Source organism: Amyelois transitella, chromosome 28 (assembly GCF_032362555.1).
Source record: "Amyelois transitella isolate CPQ chromosome 28, ilAmyTran1.1, whole genome shotgun sequence".
Taxonomy (NCBI): Eukaryota; Metazoa; Arthropoda; class Insecta; order Lepidoptera; family Pyralidae; genus Amyelois; species Amyelois transitella.
This window is the reverse complement of record NC_083531.1, coordinates 4192078-4216900: the sequence shown is the minus strand read 5'-3', so window position 1 is coordinate 4216900 and position 24823 is coordinate 4192078. Positions and strand designations below refer to the sequence as shown.

At 38.2% G+C, this 24823-nt stretch overlaps 1 protein-coding gene across 1 annotated transcript; it reads left to right on the top strand.

Moving 5' to 3' along the window:
* Positions 1-1131: 1131 nt before the first annotated feature.
* LOC106138073 (monocarboxylate transporter 12-like) lies at positions 1132-22429 on the top strand. Its single transcript, XM_060952409.1, has 18 exons — positions 1132-1164; positions 7576-7677; positions 8387-8494; positions 9088-9227; positions 10193-10386; positions 10775-10918; positions 11197-11263; positions 12267-12382; positions 13253-13381; positions 14486-14638; positions 15337-15402; positions 16778-16904; positions 17957-18094; positions 18958-19100; positions 19562-19667; positions 20068-20141; positions 20891-21037; positions 22174-22429. Exons 1-18 carry the CDS (start codon positions 1132-1134, stop codon positions 22308-22310), a joined length of 2124 nt encoding a protein of 707 aa, XP_060808392.1. The 3' UTR covers positions 22311-22429.
* The last annotated feature ends 2394 nt before the right edge of the window (positions 22430-24823 follow it).

Here is a 24823-nt window from a genome sequence, read left to right as displayed (position 1 = left end):
AACTCAATAGAACCGTTTTTATGGTAATCAAAATTTATAAAGCTGAGCTGTTCGCAAAAATAAATGATGCCCAAAATAACTATTCCACGCGGACGAAGTCGCAGGTAAACCTAGTATACATATATGTATGGATTTAAAATATTTTTAAAAGGCGACTGAGGGAATAATTGGCACATTCAGACAGTGCAAGGTTGCTGGCCCATCGCCTACAAGAGGAATCCCAAGTTTATAACTCTATCCCTTAGTCGCCTTTTACGACATCCATGGGAAGAGATGTACCTAGTGGCCCTGTTCTGTTTTGTATTGGTGCCGGGAACCACACGACACGCTTAACATTAAACATTTAAATATATTTTTAAACTCAAGCCTTTTTATCGATTCTTCTAATCGATTACATAACCTTCCCGCCCATCAATAAGACCTTGTTATAATTAGAAGGCTGAAGGAAGGCTGTTATATATAGCTCTACCCATACCCTACTGTTATGTCATAATTTAATTTACTAACATCCTTCTCGAAGAGCCTTGTGTGTCATGCTATTTCTCAAAACTACATTAACCTACGTAATTCCAATAAGTGTATTGCATTTAGTTGAATATATAGTAATTTCGTTGAAAAAGAAGAAAACTTAAATCTTTTCCTTTGATATTTGCAATATGAAGCGCCTGCAATAAAAGAAATAGCAAAAACGACGTCGTACTGAAACGTTATCTATTGATTTTCAGCACTGCGCAGCGCGACAAACTTCAAGTCGATCTCAAAAGTTATTGAACCGTCGACACGAGCGCTCGCTTCGACGACATATCATAAATAAATCGCATAATTTAAATTTATAACAATCCGTGCCAAAAAGTAATTTGAGGGCACACATTTTGTACATTACCGAAAAATGTCGGTATTCCCGTAATTGAGAAATTGCCGTGCGTTTTTTACAAGGAGTTTGTGTTTTGATTGAGAAGGTGTAAAAAAAGACATTAAAACGGAGTCTACACGAGTTAATCAGACAGATAAACAAATGTATACGGCATTTGCCGTAGTTTTGCCAAAAAGAAGTACGGAAAGGCTGCAATCGACGGAATCCGAGGACCATTTTAAATATCTTCACTTGCCCGCTCCCCCAGACATCTCACAATGTCACTTCCTCGAGAGTTCATCTTTAATCAGGTACATTATGTCTATATATGTAATGTATCTTTTAAGCTCCGGGCTTAATTCTTGGAAATTTCTATGCGTATCATAGAAATCAGAATTATTAATTTTTTTTTTTGCGATCAAAGTACCAAAGGGTACATTAGATAACGATATTTTGCAAAAGTAATGAAGTAAGATATATTTGTCTATTCTTTTTAGTTACAAAACAATTGAAAGTAGTCATAGGTAAGACACGACTCTTATAATACTTTTGAGTAGCGGTTTCATAAAATTATAAACAAAATTATTACGCGTTTGTACACAAAATTATATCCTACAGGAGCAAATGTAGTACAAAGGTGCTATTTCATTTCAATAGAAATCTCTTGCAGTAGTCCCGTACGAGGAGATATGAATAATGGAGCTTCATTTGTAGTCCATTTATATTCTCGATTCTTAATTGCTAATATCCTGTGTGGTTCCCGGCACCAATATAAAAAAAAGAATAGGACCACTCCATCTCGTTCCCATGGATGTCGTAAAAGGCGACTAAGGGATTGGCTTATAAACTTGGGATTTTTCTTTTAGGCGATGGGCTAGCAACTTGTCACTATTTGAATAGAGCCAAAAAGCTGAACGCGGCCTGTCAGTCTTTTCAAGACTATTGGCTCTGTCTAGCCCGCAAGGGATATAGACGTGACTATATGTATGTATGTATTCTTAATTGGGTTAGTGAGATTCAAACGAAGCGATACTCGTCTAAACACTTCAATCTGCTATCAGATCATGGTTACATATGTCTTACATGCTATTCTGGTAGACATACATCGCTGCTTCTCATGTACAGAAAGTAACAGTTAATCTTGGAGCAACCTTATTTGAATCTCAATTCCATCATAAGCCATGCAGCTGAACTTAATCTTCTAGTCTTTTTAAGACGCAATCTATACTAATATTATAAAGCTGAAGAGTTTGTTTGTTTGAACGCGTTAATCTCAGGAACAACAGGTTCGAAATGAAAAATTATTTTTGCGTTGAATAGACCATTTATCGAGGAAGGCTTTAGGCTATATAACATCACATTACAACTATAAGGAGCAAAGTAATAATGGAAAATGTGAAATAATCGGGAAAAATTATTCATCCTTGAGGGCTTCAGTGATGTCCAAAATAACTATCCCACGCGGACGAAGTCGCGGGCACAGCTAGTTGTATATATAATATGTTCATAGAGTTGATATTCTCTAGGTACTTACTGATATTATTCACTTACCGAAACAGCATCGGTCAGCAATCATATTAATGCTTATGAAACTCAGCAAAGAACGGGTTTTGACACATGGTCGTGGAAGGAAATACTTAACCCTATCAACGACGGTAGCTATTAAATTATAGTACCTGGGCTACCGAGTGAGGTTCGGTGTTTTTTTGTTATTTGTTTCAAATGACATTAGAAAGACCGAAGTTTTCTAATAAGAATAAGTATATATATACTTGGAAATCTTGGATCCCTAACGTGATAGACGTTGATATTTGTACCAACAGCTAAGCGCGGGCGCCGTCGAATTAATTATCGAACCCTAACAATGCAGGAAAATGAAATTGTGTAAAAAAACTATGGAAAATACAAATTTTCCCAGACGAGGCGGCTCAGCTAGATATTGCTTTTTACTCCGGTGTAAGTCTGTATTTAAAATTTCGACGATATCGTTAGAGCCGTTTACGAAAAAGCGAAAGAAAAGAGCTTTACAGATTACACGAATTAAGATAGCCTCGAAGTAAGATCGTGACTTGTGTTACGAGATACTAACTCAACAATATATTTTACAATAAATACTTATGTAGATAAATATCCAAGACCCAGTGAAAATCAGAGAATGTTCGTTTCTTATCATGCCCTGGCCGGGATTCGAACCTGGGACCTCCGGTGTAACAGACAAGCGTACTACCGCTGCGCCACAGGGACCATCAATATCGTTCCTTTAATAGGATACGGTATCTGCACGTAGGAAACATAAACTAATACATGTATGTAGAGGTCATTGAACCGGAGTTATGTGAACTCGCGCCAAGAACAATATCGATTTTGATGCAGTGGACCACAGACTAGTTTCGTTTCCTTCTTTCCGTGCCGTGTGGTTCCCGCCACCATTAAAAAAAAAGAATAGAACCACTCCGTCTCGTTCCTAATGGATGTCGTAAAAGGCGACTAAGGGGTAGGCTTATAAACTTGCGATTAGGCTTATAAACAAGGATTGGAGGTATAAGTAATTTGAGATTATTATGAGACCGCAAATGATAATCCTTCTCACGGAATGAGAAATTTTCATGAAGAAAGTGGGGAAATGTAGGATAAAAACGACATATATAGAATATTGAGTGAACATGCATTGTATTGCTGCCGGGAACCACACGGCACCAATACAAAAAAAGTATAGGATCACTCCATCTCTTTCCCATGGATATCGTAAAAGGCGACTAAGGTATAGGCTTGGGATTCTTTTTTCAGGCGATGGGCTAGCAACCTGTCACTATTTGGATCTCAATTCTATCATTAAGCCAAATAGCTGAACGTGGCCGATCAGTCTGTTCGAGACTGTTGGCTCTGTCTACCCCACAAGTGATATAGACGTGACCATATGTATGTCCATGTATGTATGTGTGTGAACATTACGTACTTCAAGCTTTGAGAAATATTACTACCGCGTCTGTGTCTTTGGAAGCAGACAAAATCGATGAGGTCTGGCGAGCTACCAACTGCGTTATTGCATAGATTATAATTGCAATATTGCATTGTTTTTTTTTTATAAAACTGTCCCTGTGGCTACGTGCTTTCGTGATGACACGCAAATGGATTGAAATTGTTTATTGGCGAATAATAAATTAGATATAGAATAGAAACTTAAATACAGCTACATTGTTATTTTAACTTTACATAGATATTTTTATTATATGTAACTAGCAACCTCATCCGGGTTTCCGGTATTTTGTAGATATGTGTAGCGGTAGCGATGATTCGGCTCGACCGTCAACAAAGGGAAGATTTTCCGACAGGCAATGTTGTTATAGCGTCGCGTGATTGGTTGTTGTGACTTGTGGTGTAAAGATGTCGCCACAAATGTATAAACTTTTAAAAAGCATTGTGTAAAAAATATTGAAAACACAATGGAATATGTGTGAAAATAAAAAACGGGGAAAATTATTCATCCTTGAGGGCTTTGATGATCCCAAAATAACTATTCAACGCAGATGAAGTCGCGGGCACAGCTAGTATTTGATAACTAGCGTTTTGTCTGGGGCGGTCGTAGTTCGGTCGCGTGGGAATTTTCGATAAATATTCAGCGCATTTTTGCCATTTTGAATTCCTGTCTCTATTTGAATCACAATTGTGTCATTGAGCCAGCTGATAGCTGGACGTGGCTTATCGGTCTTTTCAAGACTTTTGGCTGTGTCTACCCCACAAGGGATATAGACGTGACCATATGTATGTATGTGTATGTAATTTCGACACAGAGACGGACATAACATTATATATTTTTCGGACAACAAGGTAATTAATTACGTTGTCCAAGGTAGCGAAGTCTTGAACAAGAGCTAGTGAATACAAAAAAGGAATGACATATTTAATACTATTTAAAACAAAATGGCCTCCGAAATGTTTTTTTTTTTGCAAGTACGACGGCCAGGCGTTGACCTATCCGCAGTGGCCTGACCTACTGGTGAATTCGCTATAATGTAATACGTAAACTATCTCTCTCTTTCACTCATAAGAGAGCGTATTCCTGCAACAGTTTGATTATGTATGTTTTACTAGCTGTGCCCGCGACTTCGTCCGCGCGGAATAGTTATTTTGGGCATCATTGTAGCCCTCAAGTTTTTTTTTCACATTTTCCATTATTTCTTCGCTCGTTATAGTTGCAGCGTGATGTTATATAGTCAAGAGCCTTCCTCGATAAATGGTCTATTTAACACAAACAGAATTTTTCAATTCGAACCAGTAGTCCCTGAGATTAGCGCGTTCAAATAAACAAACTCTTTAGCTTTATAATATTAGTACAGATAAAACTCTTAACTCTTATGCGTGGCCTACCAGTCTTTTCAAGACTGTTGGCTCTGTCTACCCCACAAGGGATATAGACGTGACCATACTCGTATGTATGTATAAAACTCTTACATTACTGACTTTTGATTGAAGCTTTATACATACATTCATAACTCTCTTCATGCAAGCTCGGCGGTTTCGGGTACTCTTGACCTGACCCTTTGCCAGGACGTCCTTGATTTGATCAAGATACGTTCGTCTAGGATATATTTTAGGCAAAACATGATGCCGTGACCGTGACATACAGGACTCAAGGCCAGGCAGGGGTGACGCACTTTAATTAGTTTCTGACTCAGTCATTGACTAAGTACCTACCGAAACATTAACTAAACATGTATATTAACTTATTATCTAGCAATAAGCATAGTAATTAATTTTGTTTGAATTATTTGTAATTGTTGCCGTGTGGTTCCAGGCACCGTTAAAAAAAAAGAATAGGACCACTCCATTTCGTTCCCATGGATGTCGTTAAAGGCGACTAAGGGATAGACTTATAAACTTGGGATTTCTTTAGGCGATGTGCTAGCGACCTGTCACTATTTGAATATCAATTCTATCATTAAGCCAAACAGCTGAACGTGGCCTATCAGTATTTTCAAGAATCTGTCTACCCTGCAAGGGATACAGACGTGATTATAAGTATGTATGTTTGTAATATCTTTATAACACAGAAATATAGTAAATTTGTAAGACAACGAGCTACGGCGTAGCGTCTGTAGATCTGCTACGACGGTGCGCTACGAGATGTTGCTACGCCGTAGGCTTTCGTAGCGCCAATCTTTTACAGTAATTTTTGTTATTCTTTATAGCTTATGTTTTGTGTTTCTTTATGATTATGTTTTTATCGTAAGGGATATAGATGTGACCATATGTACATACATATGGTCACATCTACATATATCCCTACATAACTATCCTAACATACATATGTTATACTAAATGTACAGACAAAATATTTTTACTGTTTTATTATATGTATAGATAACGAAGTCTTGTTCGTCTGTCTGTCTGTAACCGGTATTTGGTACCGAGTGGAACTGATCGATATCGTGTCACGATTGGAGGACGATAGCATGTCACGAATCAATGAAAAGATAATGATTTGAACAATTTTACTCATATACACTTACTTACTCATACTTTTATTTATGTATTTGCGTAGGTACGTGTGTTTCCCGGCGCTATGACAAAAAAGAATAGGACCACTTTATATATTTCCCATGGATGTCGTAAAAGGCGACTAAGGGATAGGCTTACAAACTTGTGTTGTTGATTTGACCAAAAAAGTACTTTTCCCGGTGAGGGAAATTATCGCGAGGAAACCTGCACATTCAGGCAACTGGATGTGTAACCATGATCGATTCAATACAGGTTAAGTTCCCCTGCAAAGGTTGCGGAGGTCAGACGGGAGTCGCGTCGTGTTAAAACCTGACTCGCCCAATCCAGGATCCATGGTTAAAGTCATACCCCGGGCTCCTCTCCAGAGCGGTGAGGATGCAACCGGGACTAAAGCCAGGAGGAAGAAGAAACTTACTCATATTAACCGGCTTTAAAGAGGAGGAGGTGCAGTGGTCTTATTCTATACATACATACATACATATGGTCACGTCTATATCCCTTGCGGGGTAGACAGAGCCAAAAGACTTGAAAAGACTGAATGTCCACGTTCAGCTATTTGGCTTTATGAAAGAATTGAGATTCAAATAGTGACAGGTTGCTAGCCCATCGCCTAAAAATAATCACAAGTTTGTAAGTCTATCCCTTAGTTGCCTTTTACGACATCCATAGGAAAGTCTTAAACTACACGACATTACCGGGGATTTGATATATAGTTAAAAAACCCGAAGTCTTACTCGATTCTACGATTATAGAATGATCGATATCACTGTCATGGCCGATGTATCGATTATTTATTTTTAGGGGCTTTAAATATTTAATGTTTACGGGTTTATTTGGCTGTTAGTTTTAACTGCGTATTATAAAAGTCAACCTTCAACTGAAAAAAAGGTATTTTAGATTTAAACCTGAATTTCTTTTAAGTGTAAAAGAGGTCTAGCAAAAGGTTAGGTCAAGAGTACCCGATACCGCCGAGCTTGCATGAAGAGAGTTATGAATGTGGATGAAGCGAAAGAAGTGTGCATTAATCATGGCTAGTAGAAAGATATGGTCTCTACCTACCCCTCCGGGAAAGAGGCGTGATTTATGTATGTGTAGCGGGAGCGACGATTCGGATGAACCGTCACCATAGGGAATTTTGAAATACCAATTTTGAAAATAAATCTATTCTATTCTATGATCCTATTGTACCTAAGTAATTTCAATCCTGTTTATTGTTTTTCCAGGAGCTGTCAAAGTTGGACGGGCAGGTGTTGGGGACGTCGGCCCCGCCAGCCTCTGCCACCCTGTCATGTTCCATCGACCTGCAAAGTGACACCATCGCTGAGGTAAGCTGTCATTCAAGTACTAACCTGAAAAACTTTGAAATATACTACGTGGAATAAGTGACAAATTTGAAGCTCGTTTACCTGTAAATAAGATTCGAAGAAATAATGAATTATTGCAGTTCGATTAAATATAGTGCCGTGTGGATCCCGGCAGCATTAAAAAAAAAGAAAAGGACCACTCCATCTCTTTCCCATGGATGTCTTAAAAGGCGACTGAGAGGTAGGCTTATAAACTTGGGATTCTTCTTTTAGGCGATGGGCTAGCAACCTGTCACTATTTGCATCTCAATACTATCAATAAGCCAAATAGCTGAACGTGGCCGATCAGTCTTTTCAAGACTGTGGCTCTGTCTACCCCGCAAGGGATATAATAGACGTGATAATATGAATATATGAATTGTATCATATTTTTGTTATGAACGTGGATGAAGCGAAGGAAGTATGCAGAGATCGTGGCAAGTGGAAAGAGGTAGTCTCTGCCTTCCCCCCCGGGAAAGAGGCGTGATTTTATGTATGTATTAGTGTGTATTAGTGTAGTGCCGTGTGGTTCCCGGCACCAATACAAAAAAGAATAGGACCACTCCATCTCTTTCGCAAGCCAAATAGCTGAACGTGGCTATTCAGTCTTTTCAAGACTGTTGGCTCTGTCTACCCCGCAAGGGATATAGACGTGACCATATGTATGTATGTGTGTATTATTTGTTCCCAGGCGTCCCTGTCACCCGACAAGGCGGGCTCCCTGTTATCAGTGCAGTCAGCCCCGCCGGAACAGCGGGAGAGGCCTGTCAGTTTGCTCCTAGAGCTGCCATTAGCCACGGTCAGTAGAAACTTCTAGAAGAATACTTAAACTAACTAACTAACTTAATAACTTCTAGTAATTGTGTATGTGGCCAGATGTCTTAAGGAAATCGACCTTATCATTAAAGCAGAAAAGATTTTGTGGCGTTTTAGTAAAACATGGCTGGTAAGAGAAATCCAGGCTTATAAACTTGGGATTCTTTTTAGGCGTTGGGTTAGCAACCTGTCACTAGTTGAATCTCAATTCTATCATTAAGCCAAATAGCTGAACGTAGCCATTCAGTCTTTTCAAGACTGTTGGCTCTGTCTACCCCGCAAGGGATATAGACGTGAACATATGTATGTATGTTGAATGTCAAATTTAGTTATGAAGGCTTTATGATGGAATTGAGATTCAAATAGTGACAGGTTGCTAGCGCATCGCCCAAAAGAAGAATCCCAAGTTTATAAGCCTATCCCTTAGTCGCCTTTTACGACATCCATGGGAACGAGATGGAGTGGTCCTATTCTTCTTTTTTATTGGTGCCGGGAACCACACTGCACCAATAAAAACCAACTATCATTGAGGAAAAATCTCTTGAAAACTAAACTCTGTTCTTCTTTATTTTTCAGCAAGTTGGTGCCTATCTATCTGCTATGTCGCCTACCGAGCAAGAAGAGGATTCCCTCTTGACTCTCTCGTCGGTGACAGCCCGGCCGCTCCTGGCAGCGTCCAGGAAACTCAGACCTGCCGCCGACTCCAATGCATCTGAGTAAGTGATGTTATATTGTTTTCTTTTTCTCAACTTCAATTACGGATATTATAATACTTTTTAAATAAAATTGTTAAATTTACTATTATAATAAAATTGTTTGTTTGTAATATCTTTATAGAATAGAAATTTACACAGTAACAAGAAATTGGATCTAATATATTTAAACGAGCAATTCTTGTATTCATATATAATCAGGATCTCGGAAACGGCTCCAACGATTTTCATGAAAGTTACAGATTAGGAGCTTTTTGGTTCAAGGAATCGATTCATCAAGGTCCTAGGTTCGAGAAAAGCTCGGTTCCCGAGATATATAAACATTTTAAAAACCGCGTTTTAAGAAACTATATCAGCGCCATCGCTCGCCAAAGCAAAGCTCGGTCAACCAGGTACTTATCTGTAAGCGTCACAGTACAAAATCGTGTCCAGTTCCTCCAGCTCCTTTACTTCTAGAATGTGTAGCGGGAGCGATGTTTCGGCTCGACCGCCGCCAAAGGGAAGATCTTCCGCCAGGCTAGGTGTTATGCCTGGGGAACCGCGGCTCCGACGATGTTGTGTCGGAAGTTGTATATATGCTCCAATCCCTGAAATCTTTACATACATATAGTCACGTCTATATCCCTTGCGGGGTAGACATAGCCAACAGTCCCAAAAAGACTGATAGGCCACGTTCAGCTTTTTGGCTTGATGATAGAATTGAGACCCAAATAGTGACAGGTTGCTAGCCCATCGCCTAAAAGAAGAATCCCGAGTTTAAAAGCCTATCCCTTAGTCGCCTTTTATGACATCCATGGGAACGAGATAACGAGATAGATTAAGCCAAATAGTTAAACGTGGCCAATCAGTCTTTACAAACTTGTTGGCTCTGTCTACCCCGCAAGGGATATAGACATGATCATATGTGTGTCTGTGCCGTGCAAAACCGGGGCGGGTCGCTAGTATATAATAAAAATACTATCTTTCAGCATCACTGGCCCGCCAGACGGCGGGTATGGTTGGGTGGTGGTGTTCGGAGCGTTCATGGTTCAGTTCTGGGTGGCGGGGCTGTTCAAATCGTACGGTGTGCTGTACGTGGAGATAATGGAGACATTCCCCGACTCCTCGGAGTCAGTGGCGTCATGGATTCCGGCGGCGTTGTCGACGCTGTGCTTAGCCCTTGGTAATTATTAATTTATCAACATGATGGTTCTAGATAAGAAATTATTCTTCTTTACAGCGTCCGTGGTCGAAACGGTATGCTGCCCGCTTGAAATTAGTGAATAGGACCACTCTATTTCTTTCCCATGGATGTCGTAAAAGGCGACTGAGGGATAGGCTTATAAACTTGAGAGTCACTATTTGAATCTCAATTCTACCATTATAATATAAAGCCTAACAGCTCAATATGGCCTGTCAGTCTTTCAAGACTGCTGGCTCTGTTTACCCCGCAAGGGATATATGTGAGTATGAATGAAAAAAACAATAATTAGTCTATGTTTAACTACGTTTTGACTACACCACTATATCTAGGAAAATGATGACGAATGACGAACATATTTCTTCACCAGCTCCTCTCTCATCTGCGCTGTGTGAGAAATACTCTTGCCGGTTGGTCGTGTTCATAGGAGGCCTGTTCTGCGCCGCGGGGCTAGCCCTCTCGTACTTCAGCACGGGGTTGCTGCATCTACTGCTGAGTTTCGGAGTCATGACTGGTGAGAAACTGCGAGAAACATATGTGAGAAATTGTATTTTGGTTTGGTGGTGATGGAAGTGGGTTATCAATTGTTCGTTTCGTTGGTAAAATAGGCGAGAAACAGTGAGAAAATTTTATAAAATTTGTGAGAAACTGTTTGTTCCTCCATGTCATTTTCCGATCTTGAATAGATTCAAGGGTGACTTTTAAATTACTTTGCCACTCGTAACTAATTCTTTGCTACTATTTTGGAAAAAAACTATACAGATTTATGAATACTTCTTTTTAATATTACAGGCATTGGAGGAGGCCTCTCCACGACTCCTGGCATTGTCATAGTGTCTCAGTATTTTGACAAACACAGGTGAAAAGGATTTAACCTTGATTTCAATTAAAATATATATATATATATAATGTAATTGTAATTTTTCAAAACAAATTACACAAATTGAGTCTAGAATTAAGTTCGAGACTCGTGTTACGAGATACTAACTCGACGATACTACATTTTATAATAAACTAGCGACCCGAAGCAAAATTCGGAAAAAATTAAACATAAAAACCTTCCTCTTGAATCACTCTACCTGTTACAAAAAACCGCATCAAAATCCGTTGCGTAATTTTAAAGATTTAAGCATACAGACAAACAGACTAAAATAGCGACTTTGTTTTATACTATGTAATGATAGTTAAACATCCAAGACCCAGGCCGATCAGAGAAAGTTCGTTTCTCATCATGCCCTTGACGGTATTCGAACCCGGGACCTCCGGTGTCATACAAGCGCACTACCGCTGCGCCACAGAGGCTGTCAAATATGATTATGAATGTGATAGGTAGGTGTAGTCATATTAAATGTAAATCATAACGACTTTTTTTTAGAGAATCCATATGTACCGTATTGTACATCTTTTCTCAAAAATATTTTGTTCCGCTACCTATTTAAGACACAGTGCCGTGTGGTTCCCGGCACCAATGGGAAAAAGAATAGGACCTCTCCATCTCTTTCCCGTGGATGTCGTAAAAGGCGATTAAGGGACAGGATTATAAACTTGGGATTCTTCCTTTAGGCGACAGGCTAGCAACCTGTCACTATTTGAATCTCAATTCTATCATTAAGCCAAGCAGCCCACATGGCTTATTAGTCCCGCAAGGGATATAGACGTGATTGTATGTATGTATTTAAGACATCAATAAATATTATTCGTTGTGCATAACAGCTAAACGCGGCCTTTCACTCTTTTCGACTCTATCCGCTCTGTCTACCCCGTAAGGGATAAAAACGTGATTATGTATATGTCTGTTAAAAATATTGTAAGTGAACTGATTTTTAAAAACACTTGTCAAAAGTATTGTCGTCTCTTTCCAGAGCGCTCGCGAACGGTATATGTGTGAGCGGGACGGCTGCTGGGAGCTTCGTATTCCCGATGCTGATCGAGAAACTGGTCGATATGTACGGGTTGCATGGAACTGTTTTGTTGCTGGGTAATGACGTTACTAATAAAAATATATATTTTGTCAAAACTTTCATTAGAATAGATAGAATAGATTTATTTTCAAAATTGGATACAAGGTATCACCTATTGACGTCACATCACTTAAATCTAATTATAAATACTACCGCTTCTCTTATTTCTAAATCGTGGACGAATGCACATTGTCTTCATTAAAAAACATTTAATGCTTTTTACGTATAACCAAACAAATATAAGCATTCTAAATTCAAATAAAAACTAAATATATATTCATTACTAGCGACCCGCCCCGGCTTCGCACGGGTGCAAAATTATAAATGTTATTATACATAAAAACCTTCCTCTTGAATCACTCTACCTGTTACAAAAAACCGCATCAAAATCCGTTGCGTAATTTTAAAGATTTAAACATACAGACAAACAGACTAAAATAGCGACTTTGTTTTATACTTTGTAGTAATCATGCGACATTTCAAACATCACTTAATAATTGTCATATCTTTTTATTTTCACAACATTAGTGAAATAAATTATTTGAATTAAAGTTTACTGCCACTTTCAAAGCGTCAGTTGTAGAATAAACAGTCTTAAAAAGAGTGATAGGCCACGTTCGGCTGTTTGGCTAAATGATAAAATTGAGATTCAAATAGTGACAGGTTGCTTGCCCATCGCTTAAAAGAGGAATCCCAAGTATATAAGCCTTTCTCTTAGCCGCCTTTTACAACATCCATGGGAATGAGATGGAGTGATCCTATTCGTTTTTTTTATCTCTTAGCCGCCTTTTACGACATCCATGGGAAAAAGATAGAGTGGAGTTTTATTCTGATGGTACCATGAACCACACGGTACAAAAAAAATAACTAAACGTAATGTTTTCCAGGAGGTGGAATGCTGCATGTCTGTGTGTCTGCTACACTATATCGCCCGCCTCCAACGGTGAGGGATCGAAGTACCCCAGTCACCACCACCACCACGGAAAACACCACATTATTGCAGGACATTCAAGAAGGTTAGTTCCTACTATTCTGCTTCTTCCTACATACATACATATGGTCACGTCTATATCCCTTGCGGTGTAGACAGAGCCAACAGTCTTGAGAAGATTGAATGGCCACGTTCAGCTATTTGGCTTAATGATAGAATTGTGATTCAAATAGTGTCAGGTTGCTAGCCCTTCGCCTAAAAAAAGGGATCCCAAGTTTGTAAGCCTATCCCTTGGTCGCCTTTTACGACGTCCATGGGAAAGAGATGGAGTGGTCCTATTCTTTTTTGTAATGGTGCCGGGAACCACGCGGCATTGCCGGGAACCACACGGCATTCTGCTTCTTCCTCCTGGCTTTTAGTCCCGGTCGCATCCTCACTCGCATTCTATCATTAAGCCAAACAGCTAAACGTGGCCTATCAGTCTTTTAAAGATTGTTGGCTCTGTCTACCCCGAAAGGGATATAGACGTGATTATATGTATGTATGTATGCATCCTCACCAATCTGGACAGGAGTCCGGGGTGTGCCTTTGATCATGGATCCTGGATTGGGTGAGTCAGGTTTTCACACGAAGCGTCTCTCATCTGATCCGCAACCTTTGCAGGTAAACCTAACCCGTATTGGATCGATCATGGTTACACATCCAGTTTCCTGAATGTGCAGGTTTCCTCACGATGTTTTCCCGCACCATCAGTTCTTATTCTACCTATTCCTTACAATTTTGTCTTAAGTACGACTAGAACTAAAGCTAGGATGACTAAGTTAATTTCACTCTCTGATTCTAAATGAAAGGTAGATCTTAGATTACCTTTCGACTTCTCGCGAAGAGAGCTCGCTCAGTCCATTCCGGTGACACGGCCTTTGTGGCGCAGCGGTAGTACGCTTGTTTGTGACACCGGAGGTCCCGGGTTCGAATTCCGGCCAGGGCATGATGAGAAAAGAACTTTTTCTGATTGGCCTGGGTCTTAGATGTTTATCTATATAAGTATTTATTATAAAATATAGTATCGTTGAGTTAATAAGTATCTCGTAACACAAGTCTCGAACTTATTTCGAGGCTAACTCAATCAGTGTAATTTGTCCCGTATATATACCAGCTTATAGAAATCAAATATATGTTTATTCTTCAGGAAAAATGGAGCCGATTAAGGATAATAGGCTGCAGAACTTGTTCCAACATGATTCTGAGCTGACACTGCAAAAAAACCTATATAATGAGGACAAGCGGACCAATTTGTTTTCGGAGATCATTCACCCTAGCTTGATTGAGGTAATCCATCAATGTACCTATATTTTAAATTGTATAAGCAGGTTATATTTTAACTGACTTGAAAAGAAAGTGCCGTGTGGTTCCCAGCACCAATATAAAAAAGAATAGGACCACTCCATATTATTCCCATGGATGTCTTAAAAGGCGACTAAGAAATAGGCTAATAAACTTGGGATTCTTCTTTGTGGCGATGGGCTAGCAACCTGTCACTATTTGAATCTCAATTCTATCAACAAGCTAAACAGCTGAATCATATCAGCCTATCAGTCTTTTCAAGATCAGTCTTTTAACTATTAGACGTGGTAGACCTCTGTCTACCACGCAAGGGATAAAAACGTGAATATATGTATGTATAAATAAATAAATAAATAAATATATACGGGACAAATTACACAGATTGAGTTAGCCTCGAAGTAAGTTCGAGCTTTGTGTTACGAGATACTAACTCAACGATACCTACTATATTTTATAATAAATACTTATATAGATAAACATCCAAGACCCAGGCCAATCAGAAAAAGTTCGTTTCTCATCATGCCCTGGGCCGGGATTCGAACCCGGGACCTCCGGTGCCACAGACAAGCGTTCTACCGCTGCGCCACAGAGGCCGTATGTAACATGTATGAAATTGTAATGAAATGAAAATGTATGAAACATTAAACTAACAACAGGCGGATGATGAATTTAATTTTCTATTTTACTTGCAGGTAGCTCGTCCTCCGTTGCAGCATTCCGACTCTGAAGATTCAGAAGGGTTGGACGTACTTGGTGTTGTTGGTAAATGACCTGAATTTGAATTGAATTTGAATTACATACAAACTAGACATACAAACTATTTTCATTTTACAATTTTGCCGTGTGGTTCCCGGCACCAGTCCTATAAAGAAAGAATAGGACCACTCCATCTCATTTCCCATAGATGTCGTAAGAGGCGACTAAGGGATAGGCTTATAAGCTTGGGATTCATATTTTAGGCGATGGGCTAGCAACCTGTCACTATTTGAATTTCAATTCTATTCGTAAAGCTAAACAGCTGAACGTGGTCTACCAGTCTCTTCAAGGCTGTTGGCTCTGTCTACCCCGCAAGGGATATAGACGTGACTATATGAATGAATGAATGATTCATTTTACAAAAAAGGGCAATTCGATCTATCTACGGTATTAAACACAGAGATTCGCTTAGAGATTTTTTCAAAAATCTAAATATTTTAACTTTGCCCTCCCAATACATATTCGATAACATCATGCATGTTAGGAAAAACTTTAACTCTTTCAAAAAAGTAGGTGAATGTACTAGTAGATCACTGCGGAACAATTACAAGTTGTCAATCCTAGCACATCGGCTGGCTAAGGTAGGGAAATAATTTCTGATTAATTGTATAAGATCCTACTACTATTATAAAGGCGAAAGTTTGTATGGATGTTTGTTACTCTTTCACGGAAAAACTACTGAACCGATTACCATGAAATTTGGTATGTAGGTAGCTGAAGACCCAGAATAACACATAGGCTACTTTTTATCCCAGAGTTCCCGCGGGATTGATAGGGTTTCCATGCGGACGAAGTCGCGGGCGGCCTCTAGTTTTATAATAAATTACCAAAAAGTGTTCTTGAAATGAATGATAGAAAATTCAAAAAGTATATTAAAGTTGAGCTTTGTAGGAAAGCCTATTACAGTACGGATGATTATATTAATGATAAACATGTGTGGCCCGAGCTAGATATAATGGACTCTTAAATGCTTGTGTATTTTTGACATGATCTTGACATAATTTGTACAGTATGTACATATTTTATTTTATATTTATTTTATTTGACGAAATATTCGTTTTGACATTAATCAGTTCTACATTCATTCATGTTTTTTAATGTAGACAATGTGCATTCGTCCACGATTTAGATTTAAGAGATCAATATTTGTAAATTGACGTCCGATGAAAATGCTGCAGTGTAGTTTGTTCCGCCGTTTCTTCTACACATGCGCTTTGGAAGCGGTAGTAGTTATAATTAGATTTTAGTTATGTGACGTCATTAAGTGATACCTTGTGTCCAATTTTGAAAATAAATCAATTCTATTCTATTCTAAATTGAATTGAATTTGAATTTCACTTTAATTAACTTCGCAAGCAAATAAAATGAGTATAATTTTCAGGGTTACCAAAAGAAGTGGCTCGTCTGCGCCTGCGCCCGACTCGGTCGTCCTCCATCTTGCACTCGGTTGAGGACCTGTCAACTGACAGCACATGCGTCTACAAGGCGAGCCGGAGAAAAATTAGCAGGTAAGACGCAAATTAAAAAAAAAAAATCAAAATTTCGCTTAATAATTGTCAAAACGTTTGATTTTACAACATTTGACTTCATCAAATAAATTACTTAAAACTAAGTTTACCGCCGCTTCCAAGGCGTCGGTGCAGAAGAAGTTGTAACAAACTGCACTGCAGCATTGTCTTCTAAATCTTCCATAATGCCCCCGTTTTCATCGCGCGAAATACTATCGCTGTTTCGCTTTTTATTATGCCGTGGAATGGGACTGCGATAGGTTTTAACGCCCTACCTATACAATATTCCTTGCTAGAGATTCAGATGTTGACAGTCCTGTCATGTTTGTCTAATATCTTCTATCTCCTTGCATTTATCCTGGATACATCCTCACGTCTCTGGAGAAGAGACTGGGGTCCGCCTTATGACTATGACCCTGGATTGTTATTGGTTTGTTTGTAAATACTTTATTGTACATAACAAATTTTTAGTAGTACATAAAAACACATTAAGAATAACAATGCACAAGGGCGGACTTATCCCTGTGAGGGATTTCTTCCTGTCAACCAGGTAATTCAAAGAAATATATCAAGTTAAGGGATAGCAGCTACAGCCAGGTAGGTACAATGGCAAAAACATTACATATAAGAAAAAATTACATAGGTAAGTAGTAAGTACAGCAAAATAAACATATTGGTATTGATTATTCATGATATTATTATTGATATTGGAATGACGTAAAAACCTGGACGTAAAAAAGGAGTCCAGGGTAAGCCTTTGACCTTTGTTTGGGTGAGTCAGGTTTTTAAGTGAAGCGACTCCCATCTGACCTCCGCAACCTAACCCGTATTGGTTATTGCCCAAATGTACCAAGGTTTCCTCACGATGATTTTCCACACCGTTAACAGCATCGGTTAACACTGCAACTAATGTACATAACTCAAAAAAAGAGTACGTAGCCTAGGATAGTAGGATTTGAACCTGTAAACCTGCGCACGCACAGTTCACACTTCACTCGGGTACCTTGTCCATTCCACCAACCTCGCTCAATCACATTTTTGTCTTCTGTCAGATCGCTATACATCAAGCCGCCTCTCCCCAGCCGTCTGATCCAGAATAAGCTGTCAGAGCCTGTCATAGCCAAAACAGAACAAGAGATACCTAAAGTGGAGGTTGAAGAGAAAAAAGGATGTATACAGACTATATCAAGGTAACAAAAAATTGATGCAAGACTAATATTATAAAGCTGAAAAGTTTGTTTATTTGTTTGGTTGTTTGAACGCAGGAACTACTGGTTCGAATTGGAAAATTCTTTTCGTGTTGAATAGACCATTTATCGAGGAAGGCTTTAGGCTATATAACATCACGCTGCGACTTTAAGGAGCGAAGAAATAATGGAAAAAAACGGGGAAAATATAATGCCTAAAATAACTATTCCACTACTCCAATCTACTTCAATCGATATCTTCCTTTTTTTAAGTCGGTTAAATTACTAAAACTTTATCCTAAATAATAACATACACCTTCCCGAATACCGCATCAAAATCAGTTCAAATATACATACAGCTGTAACTGAGAAGGTTACACTATATACAACGGTAACAATAATTATATCACTTTATAACTTGCCGTGTGGTTCCCAAGCACCAATACAAAAAAGAATAGGACCACTCCATCTCTCTTACCATGGAAGTCGTAAAAGGCGACTAAGAGATAGGCTTACAAACTTCTGATTCTTTTTTTAGGCAATGGGCTAGCAACCTGTCACTATTTGAATCTCAATTTTATCATGATGCCAAACAGGTGACTGCGGCTTATCAGTCTTTTCAAGACTGTTGGCTCTGTCTACCCCGCAAGGGATATAGATGTGACCATATGTATGTATGTATGTATGTTCTTTTTTTTAGGCAATGGGCTAGCAACCTGTCACTATTTGAATCTCAAGTCTATCATTAAGCCAAATAGCTGAACGTGGCTTTTCAGTCTTATCAAGACTGTTGGCTTTGTCTACCCCGCAAGGGATATAGACATAACTATACATATATATATGTACCTATGTAATTACTTTTACAGATACTTAGACGTGTCACTGTTAAAATCCTGGCGTTTTGGTCTACTCTGCGCGTCCGTCGCTCTGATGTCGTGTGGTTCCCCGTACGCCTTGTATTATTTACCAGCTTATACAGTCGCTGTAGGACATACGAAGGCCGCTGCAGGTAATAGCGGCGCTTAAGTTGAACCTTAGAAGTACATATAACCTATAGTTACCTGTCTTTATATCTGTAAATGATATAAATATATACGGGTAAAATTACACAGGTTGAGATAGTGCCGTGTGGTTCCCGACACCACTACAAAAAAGAATAGGACCACTCCATGTCTTCCCATGGATGTCGTAAAAGGCGACTAAGGGATAGGCTTACAAACTCGGGATTCTTTTTTGGGCGATGGGCTAGCAACTGTCACTAGTTGAATCTCAATACTATCGTTAAGCCAAAAAGCTGAACGTGGCCATTCAGTCTTTTCAACACTGTTGGCTCTGTCTACCCCGCAAGGGATATAGACGTGACCATATGTTTGTATGTTAAGTTTTTATATTGTTCTATTTAACTTAACTGTAATTGATTATGGTGAGTAATAAACTCATATTTATATTATATATTATATTGTTTTACAGGACGTTTGGTTGCGATCAGTGCAGTGTTGGATTTGTGTGGCCGACTCGGTCTTGGCTGGTTGTGCGATCTCCATTTGTTCTGTAGAAGAAAGGCGTACATTGTCAGGTAGGTTACCGCATACGTATTAAAATGTTTGTATAATTTTTAGATTTTAACATTAATTAGGTAGATAGTTATATTGTACCTAAGTAAATGTGCCGTGTGGTTCCCGGCACCAATAAAAAAAACAAACAGTAAGACCACTCTACTAAATAAATATACTATCTTATATATAAAATTCTCGTGTCACAACGTTCGTTCCCGTTCTCCTACGAAACGGCTTGACCGATTCTCATGAAATTTTGTGAGCATGTAGAGCAGGTCTGAGAATAGGCCAACATCTATTTTTCATACCCCTCAGTGATAAGGGTCCACCCTTAATGTTTTTTTTAACTAGAAATTATTTATATGGCAAAACAACGTTTGACAGCTAATGTAACTAAAAAAATAATGCTTATTTTTTCAGTATACTGGTAGCTGGAGTTGCTGTCTTGACATTACCAAGTTTGACCTCATGGTGGTCGCTAGCGATCGCATCAGGTTGGTCACTATATGTTCACCTGTTCATCATACATACATACATTATTTTACACCATGTCTCCTATGTGCCGTGTGGTTCCCGGCACCAATACAAAAAAAGAAAGTGAAAAACGGGGGAAATTATTCATCCTTGAGGGCTTCAATGATGTCCAAAATAACTATTCCACGCGGACGAAGTCGCGGGCACAGCTCGTAAATTCATACGATTAAGTACTTTTTTGCGAAGCCCTTAGCAAAAGCTAGTAAGTAATGTGGCGACATCTCTACGCCACTCGTCACAACGTCCAATCTCACAACAACTGTCAATCATCGCGAATTAATTGACACGCTCAGCCAATAGCAGCGAAGTATCCAAATCGCGATTTCAAAGATTTCATGGATTGTAGCTATATATACAATCTCCGACACAACATCGTCTGTCGCGCGGTTCCCCAGGCATAACACCTAGCCTGTTGGAAGATCTTCCCTTTGGTGGCGGTCGAGCCGAATCATAACTGCCGCGAGGGAAATTATTCATCCTTGAGGGCTTCAATGATGCCCAAAATAACTATTCCACGCGGACGCGAAGTCGCGGGCACAGCTCGTAAATTCACATGAATTTATAGTTAAGTTAGTTATTTATAATTTATTCTTTTTATTTATTTTTTATTCATATATATTATTATTTATTTATTTGATTATGTACTTTTTTTTGCGAAGCCCTCAGCAAAAGCTAGTAACAATAATTACTTTGCTTTACATCTATACAGGTGCATACGGCCTCTGCCTCGGATGCTGGTTCCTGCTGGTTCCCGTGTTACTAGCTGACGCCTTCGGCACCGCTCGCATCGCCTCGTCCTACGGTCTAGTCAGAATGTTTCAGAGCGTCGCCGCTGTCTCTGTGCCGCCTACCGCCGGTAACTTATTTATTTTTACTAGAGGCCGCCCGCGACTTCGTCCGCATGGAAACCCTATCAATCCCGCGGGAACTCTGGGATAAAAAGTAGCCTATGTGTTATTCTGGGTCTTCAGCTACCTACATACCAAATTTCATGGTAATCGGTTCAGTAGTTTTTTCGTGAAAGAGTAACAAACATCCATACATCCATACAAACTTTCGCCTTTATAATAGTAGTAGGATTAATGAAAGTCTTACAGTCCAATTTATATGATATATATAAGTAATAATAATATAATGCGATTGCTAATTACAAGACTTCACAAGTAGAATTGCAACCATGGAATGATTTACACAAAAACTGCGTAATGTAATGACATATGTACATAGATAAATGTATAAATGAACATAAAGTAAAGGTTCTGAAACTTACATACATAGATATAATCACGTTTATATCCCTTGCGGGGTAGACATATCCATCAGCCTTGAAAAGACTGATAGGCCACGTTCAGTTGTTTGGGTTTAAGATTCAAATAGAGACCAGTTGCTAGCCCTTCGCCTAAAAGAAGAATCCCAAGTTTATGAGCCTATCCCTTAGTCGCCTCTTACGACATCCATGGGAGAGAGATGGAGTGGTCCTATTCTTTTTTTGTATTGGTGCCGGGAACCACACGGCACATAGGAGACATGGTGTAAAGTGAGGTATGTATGACGAACAGGTGAACATAGGCGAAAAAGCAATGGCGCCTTAAAGTAGAATCCCAAGTTTATAAGTCTATCCCTTAGTCGCCTTTTACGACATCCATGGGAAGGAGATGGAGTGGTCCTTTTCTTAATTCGCCGGCAACTTTATTCATTTGTTTACTTAAAAATAATAGGACCTCTCCACATCTTTCTCATGGATGTCTCTGTGGCGCAGCGGTAGTGCGCTTGTCTGTGACACCGGAGGTCCCGGGTTCGAATCTCAGCCAGTGCATAATGTTTATCTTTATAAGTATTTATTATTTATTATAAAATAAAGTATCGTTGAGTTAGTATCTCGTAACACAATTCTCGAACTTATTTCGAGGCAAATTCAAAATAGTTATATGGTCCCGTATATATTTATTTATTAATTGTTGTATTACTAATGTTATCATGTTGTTTACCCAGGTCTTCTTCGTGACGTCACCGGTGGATACTCGTGGTGTTTCTACGGCATGGGCTCGTGCATGGTCCTAGGTTCAATTCCCGTCATAGCCTTCCACGTGTGCACTAAAAACGATGATTCTGAATCGTCGGATGATTGAACATCGTTACATACCGGTTTTGTCAGACAAACCTTTTGGATAAAAAAAAAAACACTTATTTTGAAAAACGAATTCCATTTTCAATATTTCAAAAAATTTGAAAAAGGATTTTGTTGAACTTGGAATAATAACCTCACTTATAAATTAAGTGTGTGTGTGTCTAATACATAACATAAAATCACGCCTCTTTCCCGGAGGGGTAGACAGAGACAACATATTTGTAGGTGTGCCTTGTCTACGTTAATGGTGCGTACAGATTACGTTACAGTCTATACTAATCTATACTAATATTATAAAGAGTTTGTTTGTTTGTTTGTTTGAACGCTTTAATCTCAGGAACTACTGGTTTGGATTGAAAAATTATTTTTGCGTTGAATTGTCTCTGCCTACCCCTCCGGGAAAGAGGCGTGATTTTATGTATGTATGTAAATTATAAATAAAAAAAACAACAGATAATGCCAATAATGTAGTTACAAAATGCATTTAAATTGCCGTTTGCAATGACTTAAGTTGTTTTTTTTTTACAAACTCCACGTGAGTTTTATTATTCTAAGCCACAAAGTTATTAAGAAAGAATTGGAGTTTAGTGTCGTTCTAGTTAATTTCATGTGATAATTAGTTGTGTGAAATTACTTTGGTAATTATGTTACAAATTAATGTTAATAACTTATTCGAGTTATACAATTTAATTAATGAATTTTTTTTTGTTTGTTTGTTAATGTTTATTTCTTAAGTAATATAAATGATACGACCTACATAAATAACTATTAGTAATTGAGGATACGCAAAAAAGATTATTAAGGGATTTGAAACGATTATTTTTCACGGCCGCGTCCTAGGTTAGTTTTAATCTTTCATCTCTCTTCCTCGTTACATGTAACTTGGAGATTTTTAAGGCAAGAGCGAATAGGCACTATTTGAGTTTGTGTGCACCACCTCAGGCTTCATCTCGCTTACCACCAGGCAGATTGAGGCCTAGCGCACTCAAATCTACTTATAAATAAAAAAATCTAAAAATATTTTCCCTTTAAGTTTTCTTTTTCGTAACCTCTTACTTTGTAATAATTGTCAAGAAATATATATATATATATATGCATAACCTAATTTGAAAATGTGTTGTATGTGCATAAATACTCTTTGAATTTGATTTATAAATAAAAAGTATTCTTTTACTCAAAGTAGGTTAGGTGTTGTTTCAAAAGGAAACCCGTTCTTTATTTAAATTGCTTTATGTGTTACTTTTGTAATTATGACCTGCCTAAATTTTATTTTATTAATTGAAAAATATGGAAATTTTTATTTAGGTAGTTATGTAGGTAAATAAGAATTCAATTTTAATTTTGTAACTGTAATGAAAATCGTAATAATATTAGACGAATGATTATGTTCTCTCATTTATCAGATACTAGCTGTTGCTTACGTCTTGTGCGAAATGAAAAAAATTATCATATTGACTTAAATTACTGCAAAATTAATGTAACAACACTAGCTACACATAGTACGAGATCCGGCTGCAAAATCACTACGTTCATCGCGTAGTTAATCAAACTCACATTTTAACATACATTTATGAATAGGATAATACATAGATAATAGGGTGCCAGTCAATAAGTGGCCGCAAGTAATTTTAATTAAATTAATGTTAAATAATTTTCCAAAAAAAATTTCGTTCACTTGTTTTTTAAATAAAATATCATCCACATCATAGAAATGTATGTAAAGAATTCGAAAATCAATGGGTGCCGTTACACACTCGACCGCAACTACTACGCAGCCAGGTGTAAACAGGTAATATTTTGGTCTATTTATACGTTCATGTCGTACACGCATGTTTTTTATATCAAAATAAAGCTATTTTTTTTTTAATATGATGATATATCGCTGCCTGTGAATAAATGGCCGCAAATTAGGGTTGCTAGCTGTTAAAAACTCGAGGTATCCGAGATAAAGTGAAAGAGAGTTAGCGCGTAACGCCACTTGTTAGACAAGGATGGCGAGTACCAGCTGTGCGAGTATTTGAAGCCATTGCGCACGCGTCAATAGATTGGGTTCTCAACAGTGCAGCTAAATTATTCTTATATGCTAACCTTCTTTTTGAGCTCGTTATACACAACGTTGTTGATATCATTTATTTATTGAACTTGAAAGTGTTATTACGTTGATAAAAGTAATATTAACATTTTAGAAAAATGAAAAAGTGTTTTTTGTGTAGTAAAACTCAAAATGTGCTGGATTTTAATAAAATAACTTTTAAGAAGTGTTTCTCTATGTTAATGTTTCGCCGCAACAAAAAATATAAATATTGTGATATTATTTTAATCGTTGAATCTACTAATGATTTTGGATACCATAGAGAATGTTTGAAAAAAATAACTGTATCTATGATCTAGTATGTATATGATTATTATATACATATCTATGATCTAGTATCTATTGACGCGTGCGCAATGGCTTCAAATACTCGCACAGCTGGTACTCGCCATCCACGAAGAGTACAGCAGTGTACTTTTCAA

What these genes read in the sequence shown, in the direction of transcription:
- LOC106138073 (XM_060952409.1), top strand. Translation starts at nt 1,132, where the DNA reads ATGTCACTTCCTCGAGAGTTCATCTTTAATCAG. An exon ending in TAGAGCTGCCATTAGCCACG is followed by an intron (nt 8,495 to 9,087) that starts GTCAGTAGAAAC and finishes TTTATTTTTCAG; the next exon opens with CAAGTTGGTGCCTATCTATC. An exon ending in TGTATACAGACTATATCAAG is followed by an intron (nt 18,095 to 18,957) that starts GTAACAAAAAAT and finishes TTACTTTTACAG; the next exon opens with ATACTTAGACGTGTCACTGT.